Here is a 22,830-nt window from a genome sequence, read left to right as displayed (position 1 = left end):
AGATAACCCTTCTGTAAAAGTTTCAAGCTCCTATGTACTAAAATGTAGAATTTTGCTATTTTTGCCAGAAGACAGATCATGGATGTGCGTTTTTTTTTTCCAGGGATGGTCGTAATGCAATAACAGTCCTAGAAAATCGGGAGGGGCAGCAATCGAACTGAAATTAAAAGTTATATTGCCCTTTATATGTGACCAAAAAGATAGGAGGGGAACGGCCACCTCCCACACCCATTTTCCCCTAAGTCATATGATCAAAATTTTGAGATGGCCATTTCGTTCACTATGATTGAAAGATCAAGTAACTATATCTGTAGGTGTAAAATGACCCCTCAAAGTTCGTGGGGAGAGGCCTGTGACCTATGAAATTTGACCACTGTTTACGTGTTGCATTTGCCATTGGGAAGTATACAGACATTTTGTAGAGGAGGGGGGTTTGTGCTTGGGTGGATTCTATAGGTAGAATCTCCCTTGGGGAGGGAAATTTTCGGTGAGTGAATCTTCTACAGGAATGTTACACTGGGGGGATTTGATTACATTACTGTACGAAATTATTTTTAATTGTCTTACATTCTCTGTCCAAATTTGACATGTGACATAGAATGTAAAATGTTCCAGGGAAGTTATCTAGGGGCTATTTTCCACGGGTTTTGATTTTCGGGAAATAATTTCCACGCAAGGGTCATTTCTAGAGTGGTGGAGAGACCAATTAGAGATTAAAGTCTTACTCAAATGAAAGAATACTAAGGAGAACTTTTCAGGCTGTATAGTCCATCAGTATTTTTAAGGGGAGGGGGATTTTAAGCAAAGGTGAAACTGGTGTAGTCTCCCACCAAGCCGAAGCTAATATTGTCTGATGTAAAGACCATGAAAATCAGTTATTGTCTCATGATCGCGACACAAGATATTGAGTGTTGGTGCTATAAGACAAAAGTACAAGAATAGGAAACTTGTTTAAAATTGTTAACAGCTTTAGCGTAAAGAGCAAGGTATTGAGGAGGGGGGCAACCCTTCATATAAAAAATAAATCTGCCTAAGTTAATATGCAAATTCCGTTTTATTTTTTCATGCACGATGAGCCAAATTTGAACCTGCATTAGTTGAAAAACCTTCAGAAATTAAATATAAAAATCAAGTTTTTTTAACTTAAAGCAAGGAGCGACATTAAAACTTAAAACGGACAGAAATTATCCCGTGTATGAAAAGTAGGGCCGTATCCAGAATTCTATTTTTTTTTTGGGGGGGGTGTTACAAAAGGATCTTTTTTAGGGTTTTCTTACAAAACAATTCAAACACATCAAAAGTTGGCTTATATTCAGTTTTTACGTTTTTTACGAGTTAAACAAACATTTTGGGGGGTTCAAAACCTCTAACCCCCCTGGATACGGCTTTGATAAAAGGGGGTGTCCCCTCCTCAAAGTCTCACTCTTTATGCTAAAGACGACTTTCGCTTAAGTACTTTTCAAACAGTTCGTGGTAACGAACTGTAGTAAGGAGCAACCCGGCTCAATAGTAACTGACACTCTAAGAAATGAAATTTTGATACCAATAGTTACATTAACAGAATTGAATTTTAATGCTGATTTTAAATATATAGGTTTCATCAAGATTAGTCTCGCCCATCAAAAGGTAAGAGCCTGAGAAAATTTGCCTCACTGTTGAAAATAGGGAGAAACACCCCCAAAAAGTCATACGATCTCGACGAAAATCACACCATCAGATTCAGCGTATCAGAAAACCCTATTGTAAAACTTTCAAGCCCCCATCTGCAAAAATGTGGGATTTCGCATTTTTTGCCAGAAGACAAATCACGAATGCGTGTTTTTTTTCCAGGGGTGATCGTATCGAATCAGTGGTCCTAGAATGTCGCGGAAGGGCTCATTCTAACGGAAATTAAAAGTTCTAGTGCCCTATTTAAGTGACCAAAAAATTGGAGGGCACCTACAACCCCTCCCACGCTCATTTTCCTCCCAAAGTCACCGGATCAAAATTCTGAGATAGCCATTTTATTCACCATAGTCGAAAAACCTAATAACTATGTCTTTGGGGACGACTTACTCCCCCGCAGTTCCCGTGGGAGGGACTGCAAGTTACGAACTTTGACATGTGTTTACATATAGTAATGGTTACTGGGAAGTGTACATTCGTTTTCAGGGGGATTTTTTGGTTGGGGAAGAGTTGAGGGGGGGGGGGGTTACGTGGGAGGATCTTTCCATGGAGGAACTTCTCATGGGGGAAGAGACTTTCAATGGAGGGGGCGCAGGATCTTCTAGCATTATTTAAGAAAACAATGAAAAAATAAATATGAAAAGTTTTTTCTACTGAAAGTGAGGAGCAGCATTAAAACTGAAAACGAGCAGAAATTATTACGCAAATGAGGGGTTTACCTCCTCGTAATACCTCGCTCTTTACGCTTAAGTATTTTTAGTAATTTCAACTATTTATTCTACGGCCTTTGTGATTCAGGGGTCATTCTTAAGGAATTGGGACAAAATTTAAGCTTTAGTGTAAAGAGCGAGGTATCGAAGAGGGATGAGCCCCCTCATATACGCAATAAAAACATACGAATATAGAAGTTTACCACACAAGTTGCTACACGTATATTTTTTACTTACGAAAACGTTCGTAAGAAATTAAAAGTTATAGTTGCCTTTTTAAGTAATCAAAAAATCGGAGTTCAACTAGGCCTCCTCCCTCGCTCCTTTTTTTCTCAAAATCTTCCGATTAAATCTATGAAAAAGCCATTTAGCCAAAAAAATTAATATGCAAATTTCGTTTTAATTATTAATGTGTGGAGAGCCAAGATAAAAAACATGTATTAACAGACAGGCAGACAGACAGACAGAATTCAAAAACGTCCAGAAATTAAAAAAAAAAACAAGTTTTTTTTAAATGAAAGTAAGGAGCGACATTAAAACTTAAAACGAACAGAAATTACTCCTTATATGAAAGGGGTTTTTTCTCCTCAACGCCCCGCTCTTTATGCTAAAGTTTTTAACTGTTTTAAAATGTAGAGTTAAGAGAAAGAGTCAAACTTTAGCGTAAAGAGCGGGGCGTTGAGGTGGAAAAACCCCTTTCATATACGGAGTAATTTCTGTTCGTTTTAAGTTTTAATGTCGCTCCTTACTTTCATTTTAAAAACTTTTTTTTGTTTAATTATCAATAGAATCGAATGCTTGCTCATAATCTATAAAAACGAGGATTTAAAGTGTTGGTATCTAAGGTATTTCTCAATTATGAACCTGAGAAGGAAAAGTCGGTCGACATATCATCTACCTTTTCTGAAACCGCAATGTTCCTCTTTTAAAACTTTGTCTATAGCATCTCTCAGTCTAAAAAGTCTCTTAGTACTAAGTAATTTGCTACCTGCAGAGACCAGGCTAATACATTCTATAATTACCACACTCACTCTTATCACCTTTCTTATGCAATGGTTTGATTGGGATTTTGTTAAAATCGCTAGGTATTTCCACTTTTTCAAAAATCGTATTTATAATCTCCTGTAACTAATTTCTAACCTCAGAGTCACCAAATTTAAGAGTCTCATTTACCAAACTCTCAGCACCTGGGGCTTTATTATTTTTTAATCTTTTTAGTACTGTCGCTAATTCTATCTCACAAAACAAATCTTCCTTCCGATCCAAGGTATCACAAACTTTTTAATTTTCCTCCATATCTTTTCCTGCATGTAAATCCCAGTTTAGCACGTTCTCATCATGTTTTGCAAATCTCCCTTTCACTCTTTCCTTTTCATTAGTTTTTCCCCGTTCCTATCTTTAACAGGGACAAGACCAGATTGACTACTGCCTCTTAGTTTATAATCATACCAGTACAATATTTTACTATTATGTCGTCTTACTGCATCTTCCAGATTCTCGGCAATTTTATTCATGGTCGTCATTTTACACCTCCTTATTTCACACTTTAATGCTTTCTCCCCTTTTTTTGCATTCCTCTTATTATTTTTTTAGGATTTATCATTCAGATAATTCTTGAACAAGCCTCTTCTCCTCTGTACTAAAAATAAAGCTTTTTCGTTAGCATTCCAAGCCGCGTTCCTTACTTTCTTCCCTAAGACACCTTCAGCAACTTCACAAATTATTTCCTTAAATTGCTGCATCCATCTTCTGCATTGTCAAATTTGAAAATTTCCAGTTTAGTATTCAGCTGTTCCTGGAAAGTTTCTTTTAAATTATCCTCCTGGATTTTACCATCATCATACCTTCCCGGTGGGTATTTGCCCTCCCGAAAATTTCAGCCTTAAAATTAACCCTAAACACTACTAAATGGTGATCTTTACTTTTAACATCAATAACAACACTTCTATATACCCTAGTATAGCGTATTGATCCTGCCAGTGTTAGGTTTACAATAATATAATCAATAAGGTTAGCTTTCTTACCATCTCGTGCATGCCGTGTTAACTTATGGTACATATTGTGACCGAATACTGTATTGGTTATAACTAGTTTGTTATAACTACAAAATTGCAGCAGTCTGTAGTCATTACTGTTTTCTTTTCTTAACCAAATTTACCTAGATTCAAAAATCAGCTATTCCCATCTCTATAGACCTGGACGTTAAAATCTCCTTATAAAAACTCCATATTTTTGCCTGAGACCCAGTCTATTTTTTTCCTGTAACTGTAAGTAATATCCATCTGAGTCACTACTATTTCCGCCTGTCGGTTCTACAGGACATATACTATTATAACTGATAACCTGCACTTTTTAGTCATAAAATGATTGATTAGTATTTAAAACCTTCCCTGCCTAAAAAAAAATTGAAGCTTCCTTATTCATCAAGAGCCCTACTCTTTGAATATACACCTCATCCTTTCTACATGAATGAATAATTCCTATATCACTTATAGGAGTTTCTGAAAATTTTATAAGTACAGTTCGAATCCTGCAAATATGTCAGTAAAAATGTCGATACAACAGTTATTTCTTAACGTGTATTTCGTATCCTTTAAATCATTGAAATTATTTTGGCCTCAGGAAAAGCAACTGTTTAGGCATAAACGCGAACCAGGCATGAGAACTGCTTGGTAAGGTGTAAAGAGTGAGGTTGCTACTGAATTATGTAAAGGTACAATTAAAGTAAACATATAATGACTGGGGAATGCTAGGAAAGAAGTATTTCTGGTAAGCTATCTGTGACGTCGTCCTAAATTTCACATGGTTTTGAATGAATTCGAACATCTAAAGCAAAAGTTATTGAAAAATGTCTGAGGTAGTGATGTACGAAAATGAAGCGCAATGAGATATGTGGCTAGAAGACATGAGAAAACAAGCATCACAGAAGATCCTGAATGAAAATAATGGACAAAGAAAAATGCAGCTACAAGATAAGTGACAGGGATTATCACATCGAATTGCAAACAAAATCTGCATTTAGAAGAGAAGTAACAGCTAGAATCCCAACGAGTCCTAGTAGAAAAAATCTTATAAAATGGATGATCCTTCGATGCTTTAGCAGCAATGAGGAATTGATATCACGATGGAATATCTTAATTCAATTGAAATTCCTCATTTTAAGCCTCGTGACATAAAACTAAAGAATAACGCAACGATTGTGCTAATGCATCATCTTGTATCATCTTGTTGTACCAAGTGACAGGGTCCTAGTGGAACGCAGGCTCCCAGTTCTATTCTTTTTAAGCGAGTGTATATGTTGATTTTATGTATTTATGTATATATTTTTCTCAAAATGGCTTGATGATTTTTTTTTTTTTTTAATTGGCACATTGAGATTTTATGGCCTGAAAAAGTGATCTTGGTAGGTCATGAGTTTGGAGAAATTTTTCGTGTGCTCTTGTTTGACAAACATCTTTCATGTCAGTGACGTCACATGAACATGCTTTTAAAGGGCAACTTTATTATTTTTTGTTAGTGGTGATCATATTAATTGTGCTATCTATGGCGCATGCTAAATTACACATGATGAGGAATGATCACAAACAGCAAAAGCAGAAGGAATAGAAAAGCGACAGCACAATTTCATTGAATTTTTGAAACTCATTGACTAAAACTTAAAATAGTAAGGTAATTATGCTAATGTGCAATTTAGATACTTCACAGGTTATGTGCAATGGTACATATTTGGTTGTTACTGCATTATATAATTATATAATTAAAGTAAAACTTAATTACCGGAGAAGAGCTGAAAAATATATGCTTAGTATTTATGTTGTCATAAAAAATCCCACAAGATGATGAATGACTGAATTGCTAAAGCAAAGGCATGAAAAGGAACTTGTTAGGTAGAGATGAACGAATATGGATTACGACGAGATATGTAGTTAGAAGACATGCGACAGTAACTGTCACAACGAATCACATTCAAAAATGACGAATAGCAATATCTGTCGTTAGAAAACAAGTGTCAGCGAGGATAACATCGAATCATAAACGAAAAGTCGCGTAACGGGATTTGCAATAAGCTGAAAGCAACAGGGAATTCTTGGCAGTATTTTCAGGATTAAGTTCCAAGCCAACATAAAAGAATATTTTGGATCATTTTGAGCATCATTTTAGGGGGACCCATGAATGGCCCCAAAGTATTTTTTCCAAAAGGCTCACCATGGCTCATATACTTCCGGCTGCAAATTTTAAACTGATCAACACAATTTTAAAGCCCTTTTTTGGGGGGGACACATCCCCAGTAATTTTTGTTAATTAGAGCTCTCTTTTTACCTATGAATGAAGTTTCAGCTTGATTGATAAAAATAGTTTGACCCTTTTTAGGGTCCCACAGCTGGTGGGCTAATTTCTTGCTTGTAAATTAGGATTCCCTTGAGTCAAGGAGTCAGAGAAGTCAATTTCAAACCGATCGGAGACAAACACACTGTCGGTCCATTTTAAAGCCCCCTAACACCCTTTACCTTCCCTATTAAAATGTGCGGTCTACTTGAACGAAAGAAAGTATTTCTGAAAGTTTTAAGTCAATCATACATCCAAGAAACAAAAATGCCCACCTTTTTGCTACAGTCGAACCTTCTTCAATTAACAATGGGAAAATTGTATCCTTTATGGGCTGGAGTTGATTGGTTCATGGTATCCATACAGGCAAATTTTATTTCTCTACGCTCTAGACTATTCCGAGGAAAATGGCCATAGGGAAATGTCAACCAAATACCGTAAAGGAGGCGACAGAGGTAGGATGATTAATCACCCATCTCACCCCCGTCCTCGTAATCACTTTCGGTCTATAAAAAAGGCACTAGAACTTTCTATTTAGAAAATGCGCCCCCAGCCAGTTTGAGTACCAATTTGTTTTTGAGTACCTTTCGTTTTTAAAGGGTGCCTCGTTTTAATTTTTTCCACAAAAAAAAATATTTTATACTATCTGAACATAAATCAAATAAAGGGGACAATAACAAAAAGCCCTAACACCCCTAACCACTGTGGCCCTAGTAGCACAAAAGGCATTATTTAACTCATTTTGGAATGTTCATATTAACTATTGTAACTCATTTCAACTCAATATTTAACTCGTTTTAACTCACTTCGAATTTTAAGTCCATTACCTCAAACTGAATAAGTTAGACTGTTTGATCCAACCTATTGTCTTCTATCTTATTTGATTTTTTCAGACATTTAGAATTTTTTCTTCTACTCAAACCTAGGTAGCCTCCTCACTCACTCATCTCCCCTTTCTTCATTCACAGAAATAGTTTGAAATTGAATATCTCGGTAATAAAATTATCTTTATCATATCTTAGATACCAAATCTTATGTCTCTTTTATTAGCATATTTTTCAGTTGTTTAAACCCCCTGTAACATTCCTATTGAATAAAATGCGGTTTTTGAGTTAGCACTGCATAATGCCATTAAATTGCATTCCTTAAGATTATCTTTTGAAATTATCTTTTATTCATCAATATATAGATATTCACTTGCCCATTGAATTCGCTTTTAAGATCTTCCTTTCTAACAAAGCTATTTACTTATCAAACAGTTCGTGGTGACGAACTGTAATGAGGAGCGACCCGGCTCAATAGCAACCGAAACTCTAAAAGATGGAATTTTGATACCAACAGTTACATCAAAAGAATCGAATTCTAATGTTGGTTTGAAATACATAAGTTTCATCAAGTTTAGTCTTATTCATCAAAAGTTACGAGCCTGAGAAAATTTACCTTATTTTAGAAAATAATGGGAAAAAAACCCTAAAAGTCATACAATCTTAATGAAAATCACACCATCAGATTCAGCTTATCAGAAAACCCTATTGTAGAAGTTTCAAGCTCCTATCTAAAAAAATGTAGAATTTTACATTTTTTTTTGCCAGAAGACAGGTCACGGATGCGTGTTTATTTTTTATTTTTTTGTTTTTTGTTTTTTTTTTCCCAGAGGTGATCGTATCGACTCAGTGGTCCTACAATGTCAAGAGAGGGCTCATTCTAACGGAAATTAAAAGTTCTAGTGCCCTTTTTTAAGTGACCAAAAAATTGGAGGGCACCTAGGCCCCCTCCCACGCTCATTTTTCCCAAAAGTCACCGAATCAAAATTCTGAGATTGGCATTTTATTCACCATAGTCGGAAAACCTATTAACTATGTCTTTGGGGTTACTTACTCCCCCACAGTCCTCGTTGGAGGGGCTGCAAGTTACAAACTTTGACTAGTGTTTACATATAGTAATGGTTATTGGGAAGTGTATAGACGTTTTCATAGGGATTTTTTGGTTTGGGGGGGGGAGAAGTTGAAGGGGGGTTATGTGGGAGGATCTTTCCATGGAGGAATTTGTCATGGGGGAAGAGAATTTCAATGAAAGGTATTCAGGATTTTCTAGCATTATTAAAAAAAATAATGAATTTAAATATGAAAAGTTTTTTCAACTGAAAGTAAGGAGCAGAATTAAAACTTAAAATGAACAGAAATTATTACGCATATGAGGAGTTCACCTCCTCGTAATAACACGCTCTTTACGCTAAAGTATTTTTAGTAGTTTCAACTATTTACTCTACGGCCTTTGTGATTCAGGGTCATTCTTAAGGAATTGGGACAAAATTTAAGCTTTAGTGTAAAGAGCGAGGTATTGACGAAGGGGTGAACCCCCTCATATACGTAATAAAAACATACGAATTATAGAAGTTCGCTACGTAAGTCAATTCGTAAGTCAAGTATATTTTTTACTAATGAAAACATTCGTAAGAAATTAAAAGTTCTAGTTGCCTTTTTAAGTAATTAAAGCCATTAGCCAAAAAAAAATTAATATGCAATTTTGGTTTTAATTATTTATGTGCGGAGGGTCAAAATCAAAACATGCATTAATTCAAAAACGTTCAGAAATTAAATAAAAAAAGCGTTTTTTTTAACTGAAAGTAAGGAGCGACATAAAAACTTAAAACGAACAGAAATTATTCGTCATAGTAAAGGGGTTGTCCCCTCCTCAACACCTCCCTCTTTACGCTAAATTTTTTTATGGTTTTAAAAAGTAGAGTTGTGACAAAGAGTCAAACTTTAGCGTAAAGAGTGAGGTGTTGAGGAGGGGACAACCCCTTTACTATAAGGAATAATTTCTGTTCGTTTTAGGTTTTAATGTCGCTCCTTTCAGTTAAAAAAAACTTGTTTTTTTTATTTATTTAATACCTGCCAAAGGCGAATTACATCATTTAAACTTGAGCGTGACACAGTCAAAAAGGGTTTTATAATTGTTTCCAAGCAGTGGCGTTGCTCGAATTTGTCGGTGATTTTTCTAAATTCCGGAGGGGGGGGAGTAAGTTTTGAAGATTGCTCTTTATTAGCAGATAAACAAATACAAATTAAATATAATAAATTAATGGCTTCATTTCCTGCGATTGAATCAGTATACCACCAGTCCATTACGTCAAGATTATCCTGAAAAAAAAAAAATCCATGATAAGGGAATAATTCATCACATATGAGTTAAGAGAACGGTTAATTTTGTTAGTACTTGATAGGGTGGAAAAATTTGATTTCTTCTTGTTTATAATTTGACATAATATAATCAAATCTAAGTAAGTATAAAGTAAGTATATTTGTAACGCACGATATTACAAAAATGAATGCTGAGTAAAGAAAATATATATATATATATATATATACTAGCTGTTGGGGTGGCGCTTCGCGCCACCCCAACACCTAGTTGGTGGGGGCGCTTCGCGCCCCCCCAAGCCCCCCCGCGCGCGTAAGTCGTTACGCGCCATAATAGTTACGCGCCATTGTAGTTGTGTCCCTATGTCCCACCTGTGAATATAGATATATATATATATATATATATATATATATATATATATATATATATATATATATATATATATATATATATATATATATATATATATATATATATATAAATATATATATATATATATATATATATATATATATATATATATATGGTTTTAACTACGTAAAACTTGCGAATATACAACATTCTTTGCTGTCCCATTGTCTTTGCATATAAATAGATTGTCAGGTTTACCGACTCTTGAACATGCAACATATAATGGTCCATGGGAAAACAATCTGTATTCAGATCTATACCTCATGATTCTAATGATTGCCCTTGAGCTTTGTTGATGGTGATTGCTAATCGACCATTCCCTGTCCCGGTGTCCCGGTCGTCATTTACATCCCCCTGTTTCCCCCGGTGTCCCCGTTGTAGTTGTGTCCCTGTGTCCCGGTCGTCATTTATATTCCCTGTGTCCCGGTCGTCATTTGTATCCCGGTGTACCGGTCTGTATATACATTCGTTTTTTAGTTTTGTTTTTCTCCTTTATTTTTTTCCTTTTTTTTTCTTTTTTAGTTTATTTAGATTTTTAGATTTTTTAGTTTTTTTATTAGTTTTTAGTTTTTTTTTCTTTTTAGTTTTTTTGTAGTTTTTACCTTCTTTTTAGTTTTGTTAATTTTTTTTTTTTACTTATGTCCTGGTCGTCATTTATACTCCCTGTGTCCCGGTGCTTTGTTGATTGCTAATCGAACATTCCTTTTGTCCTGGTCGCTTTCTCTTTGAGTGTCGTCATTTATTTTTTTCTTTTTTAGTTTTTTTAGTTTTTACCTTTTTTAGTTTTTTTTAGTTTTTTAGATGAAAATTTTTTTTAGTTTTTTCCTTTTTTTCTTTTTAGTTTTTTATTGGTTTTTACCTTTATGTTAGCTTATTTTTCAGTTTTTTCCTTTTTTTTTAGTTTTTTTTTATTTTTTATTTTTTTTAGTTTTTTACCTTTTTTTAGTTTTTTTAGTTTTTTTAGTTTTTTTAGTTTTTTTAGTTTTTTAGCTTTTTTACTTTTTTTATTAGTTTTTAGTTTTTTTGTAGTTTTTGCCTTTTTTTAGTTTTTTCAGTTTTTTTTTTTTAGTTTTTTATTGGTTTTTACCTTTATTTTAGCTTATTTTTCAGTTTTTTCCTTTTTTTTAGTTTTTTTTAGTTTTTAGTTTTTTTAGTTTTTTACCTTTTTTAGTTTTTTTAGTTTTTTTAGTTTTTTAGCTTTTTTATTTTTTTTATTAGTTTTTAGTTTTTTTTGTAGTTTTTGCCTTTTTTTTAGTTTTTTTAGTTTTTTAGCTTTTTTATTAGTTTTTAGTTTTTTTTGTAGTTTTTGCCTTTTTTTAGTTTTTTTTAGTTTTTTAGCTTTTTTATTTTTTTTATTAGTTTTTAGTTTTTTTGTAGTTTTTGCCTTTTTTTAGTTTTTTCAGTTTTGACGTCACCTGATCCAGTTTTTTCAGGTGACGTCACCTGATCCACGATCCACAGATCCACAGACAACTTATTTTTATATATATAGATAGTTTTTTTTTTTTACTTATGTCCTGGTCGTCATTTATACTCCCTGTGTCCCGGTGCTTTGTTGATTGCTAATCGAACATTCCTTTTGTCCTGGTCGCTTTCTCTTTGAGTTTCGTCATTTATTTTTTTCTTTTTTAGTTCTTTTAGTTTTTACCTTATTTAGTTTTTTTTTGTTTTTTAGATGAAAATTTTTTTTAGTTTTTTCCTTTTTTTCTTTTTAATTTTTTATTGGTTTTTACCTTTATTTTAGCTTGTTTTTCAGTTTTTTCCTTTTTTTTAGTTTTTTTTTATTTTTTAGTTTTTTTAGTTTTTTACCTTTTTTTAGTTTTTTTAGTTTTTTTAGTTTTTTAGCTTTTTTACTTTTTTTATTAGTTTTTAGTTTTTTTCTGTAGTTTTTGCCTTTTTTTAGTTTTTTCAGTTTTTTTTTAGTTTTTTATTGGTTTTTACCTTTATTTTAGCTTATTTTTCAGTTTTTTCCTTTTTTTTTAGTTTTTTTTAGTTTTTAGTTTTTTTAGTTTTTTACCTTTTTTTAGTTTTTTTAGTTTTTTTAGTTTTTTAGCTTTTTTATTTTTTTTATTAGTTTTTAGTTTTTTTTGTAGTTTTTGCCTTTTTTTAGTTTTTTTAGTTTTTTAGCTTTTTTATTAGTTTTTAGTTTTTTTTGTAGTTTTTGCCTTTTTTTAGTTTTTTTAGTTTTTTAGCTTTTTTATTTTTTTTATTAGTTTTTAGTTTTTTTTTGTAGTTTTTGCCTTTTTTTAGTTTTTTCAGTTTTGACGTCACCTGATCCAGTTTTTTCAGGTGACGTCACCTGATCCATCCACAGACAGACAGACAACTTATTTTTATATAGATAGATATATATATATATATATATATATATATATATATATATATATATATATATATATATATATATATATATATATATATATATATATATATATATATATATATATATATATATATATATATATATATATATATATATATATAAATACATATATATATATATATATACTAGCTGTTGGGGTGGCGCTTCGCGCCACCCCAACACCTAGTTGGTGGGGGCGCTTCGCGCCCCCCCCAAGCCCCCCCGCGCGCGTAAGTCGTTACGCGCCATAATAGTTACGCGCCATTGTAGTTGTGTCCCTATGTCCCACCTGTGAATATAGATAGATATATATATATATGGTTTTAACTACGTAAAACTTGCGAATATACAACATTCTTTGCTGTCCCATTGTCTTTGCATATAAATAGATTGTCAGGTTTACCGACTCTTGAACATGCAACATATAATGGTCCATGGGAAAACAATCTGTATTCAGATCTATACCTCATGATTCTAATGATTGCCCTTGAGCTTTGTTGATGGTGATTGCTAATCGACCATTCCCTGTCCCGGTGTCCCGGTCGTCATTTACATCCCCCTGTTTCCTCCGGTGTCCCCGTTGTAGTTGTGTCCCTGTGTCCCGGTCGTCATTTATATTCCCTGTGTCCCGGTCGTCATTTGTATCCCGGTGTCCCGGTCTGTATATACATTCGTTTTTTAGTTTTGTTTTTCTCCTTTATTTTTTTCCTTTTTTTTCTTTTTTAGCTTATTTAGATTTTTAGATTTTTTAGTTTTTTTATTAGTTTTTAGTTTTTTTTTCTTTTTAGTTTTTTTGTCCCGGTCGTCATTTATATCCCCCTGTTTCCCCCGGTGTCCCCGTTGTAGTTGTGTCCCTGTGTCCCGGTCGTCATTTATATTCCCTGTGTCCCGGTCGTCATTTGTATCCCGGTGTACCGGTCTGTATATACATTCGTTTTTTAGTTTTGTTTTTCTCCTTTATTTTTTTCCTTTTTTTTTCTTTTTTAGTTTATTTAGATTTTTAGATTTTTTAGTTTTTTTATTAGTTTTTAGTTTTTTTTTCTTTTTAGTTTTTTTGTAGTTTTTACCTTCTTTTTAGTTTTGTTAATTTTTTTTTTACTTATGTCCTGGTCGTCATTTATGCTCCCTATGTCCCGGTGCTTTGTTGATTGCTAATCGAACATTCCTTTTGTCCTGGTCGCTTTCTCTTTGAGTGTCGTCATTTATTTTTTTCTTTTTTAGTTCTTTTAGTTTTTACCTTTTTTAGTTTTTTTTAGTTTTTTAGATGAAAATTTTTTTTAGTTTTTTCCTTTTTTTCTTTTTAGTTTTTATTGGTTTTTACCTTTATGTTAGCTTATTTTTCAGTTTTTTCCTTTTTTCTTAGTTTTTTTTTATTTTTATTTTTTTTAGTTTTTTACCTTTTTTTAGTTTTTTTAGTTTTTTTAGTTTTTTTAGTTTTTTAGCTTTTTTACTTTTTTTATTAGTTTTTAGTTTTTTTGTAGTTTTTGCCTTTTTTTAGTTTTTTCAGTTTTTTTTTTAGTTTTTTATTGGTTTTTACCTTTATTTTAGCTTATTTTTCAGTTTTTTCCTTTTTTTTAGTTTTTTTTAGTTTTTAGTTTTTTTAGTTTTTTACCTTTTTTTAGTTTTTTTAGTTTTTTTAGTTTTTTAGCTTTTTTATTTTTTTTATTTAGTTTTTAGTTTTTTTTGTAGTTTTTGCCTTTTTTTTAGTTTTTTTAGTTTTTTAGCTTTTTTATTAGTTTTTAGTTTTTTTTGTAGTTTTTGCCTTTTTTTAGTTTGACAACTTATTTTTATATATATAGATAGTTTTTTTTTTTACTTATGTCCTGGTCGTCATTTATACTCCCTGTGTCCCTGTGCTTTGTTGATTGCTAATCGAACATTCCTTTTGTCCTGGTCGCTTTCTCTTTGAGTGTCGTCATTTATTAGTTTTTTCCTTTTTTTTTTAGTTTTTTATTGGTTTTTACCTTTATTTTAGCTTATTTTTCAGTTTTTTCCTTTTTTTTAGTTTTTTTTTATTTTTTATTTTTTTTAGTTTTTTACCTTTTTTTAGTTTTTTTTTAGTTTTTTTAGTTTTTTAGCTTTTTTACTTTTTTTATTAGTTTTTAGTTTTTTTTGTAGTTTTTGCCTTTTTTTAGTTTTTTCAGTTTTTTTTTTTAGTTTTTTATTGGTTTTTACCTTTATAGTTTTTTTAGTTTTTTAGCTTTTTTATTTTTTTTATTAGTTTTTAGTTTTTTTTGTAGTTTTTGCCTTTTTTTAGTTTTTTCAGTTTTGACGTCACCTGATCCAGTTTTTTCAGGTGACGTCACCTGACACATCCATCCATCCATCCACAGACAACTTATTTTTATATATATAGATATATATATATATATATATATATATATATATATATATATATATATATATATATATATATATATATATATATATATATATATATATATATATATATATATATATATATATATATATATATATATATATATATATATATATATATATATATATATATACTAGCTGTTGGGGTGGCGCTTCGCGCCACCCCAACACCTAGTTGGTGGGGCGCTTCGCGCCCCCCCAAGCCCCCCCCCGCGCGCGTAAGTCGTTACGCGCCATATTAGTTACGTGCCATTGTAGTTGTGTCCCTGTGTCCCATCTGTGATATATATATATATATATATATATATATATATATATATATATATATATATATATATATATATATATATATATAAATAAGTTGTCTGTGTGTGGATCTGTGGATCAGGTGACGTCATGTTTGTCCGCATATGACGTCTGAATTATTTCACACTAATACAAAAGAAGAAAAAAACTAAAAAAGCTAAAAAAACTAAAAAAACTAAAAAAAGGTAAAAATCTAATAACTAAAAAAAAACTGAAAAAAATAAAAAAAGGCAAAAACTACAAAAAAAATAAAAACTAATAAAAAAACTAAAAAAGCTAAAAAACTAAAAAAAACTAAAAAAAGGTAAAAAACTAAAAAAAACTAAAAACTAAAAAAGAAAAAAAACTAAAAAAAAGGAAAAAACTGAAAAATAAAAGAGAAAAAGAAAACTAAAAAAATATGAATAAATATATATAAAAATAAGTTGTTTGTGGGTTATGTCTGTCTGTCTGTCTGTCGAGTGACGTCGTGTTTGTCCGCATATGACGTCTGAATTATTTCACATTAATACAAAAGAAGAAAAAAAACTAAAAAAGGTAAAAACTACAAAAAAACTAAAAAGAAAAAAAACTAAAAAAGCTAAAAAACTAAAAAAAACTAAAAAAAGGTAAAAAGCTAAAAACTAAAAAAAACTGAAAAAACTAAAAAAAGGCAAAAACTAAAAAAAAAACTAAAAACTAATAAAAAAACTAAAAAAGCTAAAAAACTAAAAAAACTAAAAAAACTAAAAAAAGGTAAAAAACAAAAAAAAACTAAAAACTAAAAAAGAAAAAACTAAAAAAAAGGAAAAAACTGAAAAATAAGAGAAAAAGAAAACTAAAAAAATATTAATAAATATAAAAAATATAAATATAAATATAATATAAATTAGCAATCAACAAAGCACCGAGACACAAATGACGACCGGGACACAGGGAGTATAAATGACGACCAGGACATAAGTAAAAAAAAAACTAAAAAACTAAAAAAATGGTAAAAACTAAAAAAAAATTAAAAACTAGTAAAAAAACTAAAAAATCTAAAAATCTAAATAAACTAAAAAAGAAAAAAAAGAAAAAAGGAAAAAAATAAAGAAGAAAAACAAAACTAAAAAACGAATGTATATACAGACCGGGACACCGGGATACAAATGACGACCGGGACACAGGGAATATAAATGACGACCTGGACACAGGGACACAACTACAATGGGGACGCCGGGGGGCACAGGGGGATATAAATGACGACCGGGACACAAGGAATATAAATGACGCCCGGGACACTCAAAGAGAAATCACAGACTGGAACACCGGGACACAAATGACGACCGGGACACAGGGAATATAAATGACGACCGGGACACAGGGACATAACTACAAAGGGGACGCCGGGGTGCACAGGGGGATATATAAATGACGATGGCGACTCAGGGAATGGTCGATTAGCAATCCCCATCAACAAAGCTCAAGGGCAATCATTAGAATCATGAGGTATAGATCTGAATACGGATTGTTTTCCCATGGACCATTATATGTTGCATGTTCAAGAGTCGGTAAACCTGACAATCTATTTATATGCACAGACAATGGGACAGCAAAGAATGTTGTATATTCGCAAGTTTTACGTAGTTAACAACACACACACATATATATATATATATATATATATATATATATATATATATATATATATATATATATATATATATATATATATATATATATATATATATATATATATATATATATATATATATATATATTCACAGGTGGGACATAGGGACACAACTACAATGGCGCGTAACTAATATGGCGCGTAACGACTTACGCGCGCGGGGGGGGCTTGGGGGGGCGCGAAGCGCCACCCCAGCAGCTAGTATATATATATATATATATATATATATATATATATATATATATATATATATATATATATATATATATATATATATATACATATATATATATTTATGTTTTTAACTACGTAAAACTTGCAAATATACAACATTCTTTGCTGTCCCATTGTCTGTACATATAAATAGATTGTCAGGTTTACCGACTCTTGAACATGCAACATATAATTGTCCATGGGAAAAACAATCCGTATTCAGATCTATACCTCATTATTCTAATGATTGCCCTTGAGCTTTGTTGATGGTGATTGCTAATCAAACATTCCCTGTGTCCCCATCGTCATTTATATATCCCCCTCTGCCCCCTGGCGTCCCTGTTGTAGTTGTGTGCCCAGTCGTCCCAGACTGGGCACACAACCATATATCCCCCTCTGCCCCCTGGCGTCCCTGTTGTAGTTGTGTCCCTGTGTCCCAGTCGTCATCTATAGTCGACAAACATGACGTCAGTCGACACACAAACATGACATCAGTCGACACACAAACATGACGTCAGTCGACACACACATCCCAGTCGTCATTTGTGTCCCGGTGTCCCAGTCTGTAATTTCTCTTTTAGTAACATTTTTCGCTGTCCCATTGTCTGTACATATAAATAGATTGTCAGGTTTACCGACTCTTGAACATGCAACATATAATTGTCCATGGGAAAAACAATCCGTATTCAGATCTATACCTCATTATTCTAATGATTGCCCTTGAGGTTTGTTGATGGTGATTGCTAATCAAACATTACCTGTGTCCCCATCGTCATTTATATATCCCCCTGTGCCCCCCGGCGTCCCCGTTGTAGTTGTGTCCCTGTGTCCCAGTCGTCATTTATAGTCGACAAACATGACGTCAGTCCACACACAAACATGACGTCAGTCGACACACACGTTCTAGTCATCATTTGTGTCCCGGTGTCCCAGTCTGTAATTTCTCTTTGAGTGTCCCGGTCGTCATTTATATTCCCTTTTTTTTTAGTTTTCTTTTTCTCCTTTATTTTTCAGTTTTTTTCCTTTTTTTCTTTTTTTTTTCTTTTTCAGTTTTTAGTTTTTTTTATTAGTTTTTATTTTTTTCTTTTTAGTTTTTTTTTCTTTTTTAGTTTTTAGTTTTTTACATTTTTTTTAAGTTTTTTTAGTTTTTTAGCTTTTTTAGTTATTTAGTAGTTTTTACCTGTTTTTTAGTTTTTTTTAGTTTTTTTCTTTTTCAGTTTTTTTTTCTTCTTTTGTATTAATGCTAAAGCCAAGGTTCGAACCTGGAACCTCTCGGACCTAGAACCTGGAACATAACGCTTTACCAACTCAGCTACGGCTTGAATACATTTACCTTTTTTAGTTTTTTTTTTATTTATATTTTTTTTTTCGTTTGCTTTTTCTCCTTTATTTGTCAGTTTTTTTCTTTTTTTAGTTTTTTTATTAGTTTTTAGTTTTTTTGTAGTTTTTACCTTTTTTTAGTTTTTTTTAGTTTTTTTTTACTTTTTTAGTTTTTAGTTTTTTACCCTTTTTTAGTTTTTTTTAGTATTTTCTTTTAGTTTTTTTTTGTAATTCTTATCTTTTTTAGTTTTTTCTTCTTTTGTATTAATGCTAAAGCCAAGGTTCGAACCTGGAACCTCTCGGACCTAGAACCTGGAACATAACGCTTTACCAACTGAGCTACTGTATTTGTATCGGATTAACGACGCTTCTTGACTACTAAGGTCCCTGTGTCGGCCCTTTAGTGCATTCCTGCAGCATGGTTCGATCTCTGGGTTCCGTATTACCACGCTAAGGTCAAACCCACTGCGCCAATACAGATAGTTATATAACTGAGCTACTTCGGCTTGAATACATTCGTTTTTGAATTGGTATGTGATGAAATAATGCAGACGTCATATGCGGACAGTGACGTCACTCGACACACACACACAGACAACTTATATATATATATATATATATATATATATATATATATATATATATATATATATATATATATATATATATATATATATATATCCTGAAAGGGATACAAACAAAAGCACAAAATAAAAACGAAAACACCGCATTGTTTACCGATTAAACATTTGGGGAAAATAACCGAGAGGATACCTGGCACTCATCTTTTTCTGGAGAATCGGCCTTCAGATCTTTAGGATGTTGTGAAGCAGCTCTAGCGAGTCGGCAAATCCAAAACAAGAAATAATCGTTCGGTTTCTATACCATCTTGATAAATATAATGAAAACTTACAGTGTTCAAAATGACGTCTCCTTAAATGAAGAAGATCCTTTTTTTCCATATTAAAGGCTGGAAACCAAAAGAAACAGAATTGTTGGAGAGCAAAAACCATGGTAAACTTTACACAAAACCTGGACGACTATACCTTCCTCTTTTGGTGAGATTTTACCACTTGAGATACAGATACATCGTAAAGCACTAGCAATCAGCGACGAACATATAGCTGAATGAGTGAGTCAGAGGCAACGCTATAGCGTTGCCTATCACGGCTCCAATGTTTATTATAATTATTTTTTATCCCAGAGGCAACTCATGTGGAAGAGGTCGTCGTATGAACTTCATAGGGGGTTCACTCGATTGGAAATCGAAGTTCTATTGCCCTTTATAAGAGTCAAAAATGATCGAAGGAAAACTGGCCCCAAGACCCTTTTTCCTCAATACATCTGATAAAAATTGTAAGAAAGCCAATTTGTTGTAGATAGTTCTAAAACCATATAACAAAAACTTTGGGTTCAACACAATCCTCCAGGGCCCGGTGTTGTAAGGTGTGCCCTGGGGGCATATGTGGTTCTTATAGAAGGGATGCTCGTATAAACTTAAGAGAGGGCTCATTTTATTGGAAATTAAAAGTTCTAGATCATTTCTTAAGATCTAAAAGATATTGGAAGGCAACTACCCTCCCCACGCCCTTTTCCCCCAAACCCATCCAATAAAAATTTTGATATAATCATTTTGTTAAAAATAGTTCAAAAATTAGATAATAAGAACTCCGGGGTCGATACAACCCCCTGGGCCCAGGGGCAGGTGTTTTAAGTTGTTTTCTTGGCGTATATATGGTTATTACAGAAGGGGTGCTCGCATAAACTTCAGAGAGAGCTCCTTTGATCTAGTTACCTTTTTAAGAGTAAAAACTGAACAGAGGCCATCAACACTCACTCTTTTCCCCAAACGCATGCAATCAAAATTTTAAGATACTTATTTTTTTCAAATAGTCCAACAATCAGATAACAACCACCTTGGGATCAACATAACACTCCCCCAGAGACCGGGGGAATCATCGTAAATTATGCCCAGAGGCACATAAGGTTCTTATGAAAAAGGTAAACTTCAGAGAGGACTCAAATGACTAGAAATTTAAAATTCTAGTTCCCTTTTTGGGAGTTCAAAGTAATCTGATGGCAACAATCCCCACCCCCTATCAACTGTCTATTCCCCAAATGCGTCCAATCGAAATTTTCAGATTTTTATTTTATATAAAATAGACCGAAGATCATACAATAAAAACTGCGGAGCTTACATAGCCACCCAGAACCTGAAGGCAAGTGTTGTAAATTATGCCCCGGGGTCATATAAGGTTTTTGTGGAAGGAATGACTATATAGCTTCGTCAGGGGCTCATTTTATTAGAAATAGAAAGTTCTAGTTCCCTTTTAAGTGTCAAAAGGGCCCAGAGGACAACTAGCCTTCCTGTCTTCTTTATCCCGAAATTCCTCCAATCAAATTTTTTAGATAGACATTTTGTTAAAATAAGTCAAAAGATCGGATAACAAAACTCAAATATCAACATAGACCCTTGAGCCCTGGCCCAAGTCTTGTATGCTATATCCGGGTATCATATAAGGCTCTTATGCGAGGGTTTTGAAAATACTCCAAAGATCAGATAAACCAAACTGTCACACTCCCCTCAAAAGACTCATGAACGATATCTTATTCCAAAACTTAAGCAAGCTGACACCTGGCCTTCTCTGCATGGCCTTCCCTTCCCCCCAAAAAGCTTGTTAATGATATTTTACTCCAGAAATTATGGAAACTCACCCCTGACCCTCCATGGCCCGACCCCTCTGAAAACATACACTTTATTATAAATCACAATACTTTATTCCAAAACTTATGGGAGCTGAACGCTTGTCCTCCGTGGCCCGATACCCCTCCCTCCTTCCCAAAAACATTATAGATGATATACAATGGGAACTGATCCCTGGCCCTCCTTTCATGGCCTGCTCCTCCTCCCCCTGAAAAAACAAAAATACGTATTAATAATATTTTATTCCAAAAGTTATGGGAATTGACCCATGGTCCTCCATGGCCCGATACCCCCTCCTTCCCCTAATAATTTTCAATGATTAAGCATGAAACTGACCCCTGGTCCTCCTTCGTGGCCTGGCCCTCCCCCTCCACCGAAAGAACAAAAAACTTATTAACGATATTTTATTTTCCAGAATCATGGAAGCTGTAATGATCCTACAAAATCGGGACCTCATTTTATCGGAAATTAATAGTTTTAGTGCCCTTTTTAAGTGACCAAATATATTGGAGGGCAGCTAGTCCCCTCCCATTCAAAATTTCAAGATAGCCATTCTTTTCATTACACTCAAAAGTTCTAATGACAATGTCTTTCAGGATGACTTGACACCCCCCCCAGCCCCAAAGGGAAGGGCAGCAAGCTATGAACTTTGCCCATTCCTTACATATAATAAGCCTATTTGCTATTGGGAAGTATACAGATATTTTGCAGGGGGGGATTTTTCTAGTGGGAGGGTAGTATGTCGGAGGATCTTTTGTTGGAAGATTTTTTTTGTGGAGAAAGGTGGAGGCTGAAGCTGGATTTCGCGGCCGTATTTAAAAACTGATCATAAATGAAAAAACAAGATCGTTCAACCGAAAGTAGGGAGCAACATTAAAACTTAAAAATGTACATAAATTATTGTATATGGGTGGCTTCTCCCTCTCCTCAAATCCTCGCTAGGTATGCTAAAGCATCTTTTACAACTTTTAAAATCTTATTATTCTACTTAAACGGCCCTTGTGTTTCAGGGGTCATTATTAAATAATTAGAACAGAAAATCAAATTTTAGCGCAACGAGCAAGGAAGTGAGGAGGGGAAAACCCCCCTCATACACGTAATAATTTCAATTAATCTTAAATCTTAATGTTGCTCCTTACTTTCAATTGAAAAAACTTTTTTTTATTTAATACCAACAGGATCGATTACAATGCTTCCGTTATTTGCAGGAAGATTACCCCGGAAAATTCCTTTCCCCGTGGTAAATTCACCATAAAATGCCCAAACTGACAGTTTTCTCCAGAAAAATCCCGCTCTGAAGAATTCTCTACGGATGCGAAACTAAGCAGCCAAATAGAAAGTATGATAAATAAAAGGAATGAAGGAAAGAAAGCATTTGAGAATGTTCAACCTACATTCCAAATTATAGAGATAGTATTTTTATTTCTTTCAATCCTTTCGTTTATCTTTGTGAGGTTGAATCATAATAACAGGGTAAAATAAAAGTGAAAGAAAACAATTTGAAACTAAAAAATTAGCGGTAACTGTAGAAGAACTGCCCTGTAATGGAAGTCTACATAATATCCATTTATTGTAATTCTATAGGCTTTTATTAGCAGAAATAAGAATTATGGCTGCAATATACCAGTTAATTACAAGG

The 22,830-nt window shown here is 33.0% G+C and overlaps 1 protein-coding gene and 2 long non-coding RNA genes across 5 annotated transcripts in view; all 3 read right to left on the bottom strand.

Annotated features, from left to right (window-relative positions):
* Nucleotides 1-9,727: 9,727 nt before the first annotated feature.
* LOC136030235 (uncharacterized) overlaps nt 9,728-22,830 on the bottom strand; it is a 94,380-nt gene continuing 81,277 nt past the window's right edge. For all 3 annotated transcript variants that reach the window (XM_065709059.1, XM_065709058.1, XM_065709060.1), the window contains exon 4: nt 9,728-9,844. Coding sequence is in view for 1 of the 3 variants with exons in the window: in XM_065709060.1 (XP_065565132.1) it covers nt 9,840-9,844 (5 nt within the window). In the remaining 2 variants the exon portion in view is untranslated. The remainder of the gene's footprint in view (nt 9,845-22,830) is intronic.
* LOC136030230 (uncharacterized) lies at nt 10,363-12,602 on the bottom strand. Its single transcript, XR_010618217.1, has 2 exons — nt 12,271-12,602; nt 10,363-11,415 (listed from the first exon to the last, which is right to left on the bottom strand). It is a non-coding gene; the product is annotated as an uncharacterized LOC136030230 (long non-coding RNA).
* On the bottom strand, nt 12,930-14,998 carry LOC136030236 (uncharacterized). Its single transcript, XR_010618218.1, has 2 exons — nt 14,791-14,998; nt 12,930-14,152 (listed from the first exon to the last, which is right to left on the bottom strand). It is a non-coding gene; the product is annotated as an uncharacterized LOC136030236 (long non-coding RNA).

This window comes from Artemia franciscana, chromosome 8, assembly GCF_032884065.1.
Source record: "Artemia franciscana chromosome 8, ASM3288406v1, whole genome shotgun sequence".
NCBI classification, from domain to species: domain Eukaryota; kingdom Metazoa; phylum Arthropoda; class Branchiopoda; order Anostraca; family Artemiidae; genus Artemia; species Artemia franciscana.
Note: the sequence above shows the minus strand (reverse complement) of the source record. Positions and strands in the feature narration are given on the sequence as shown.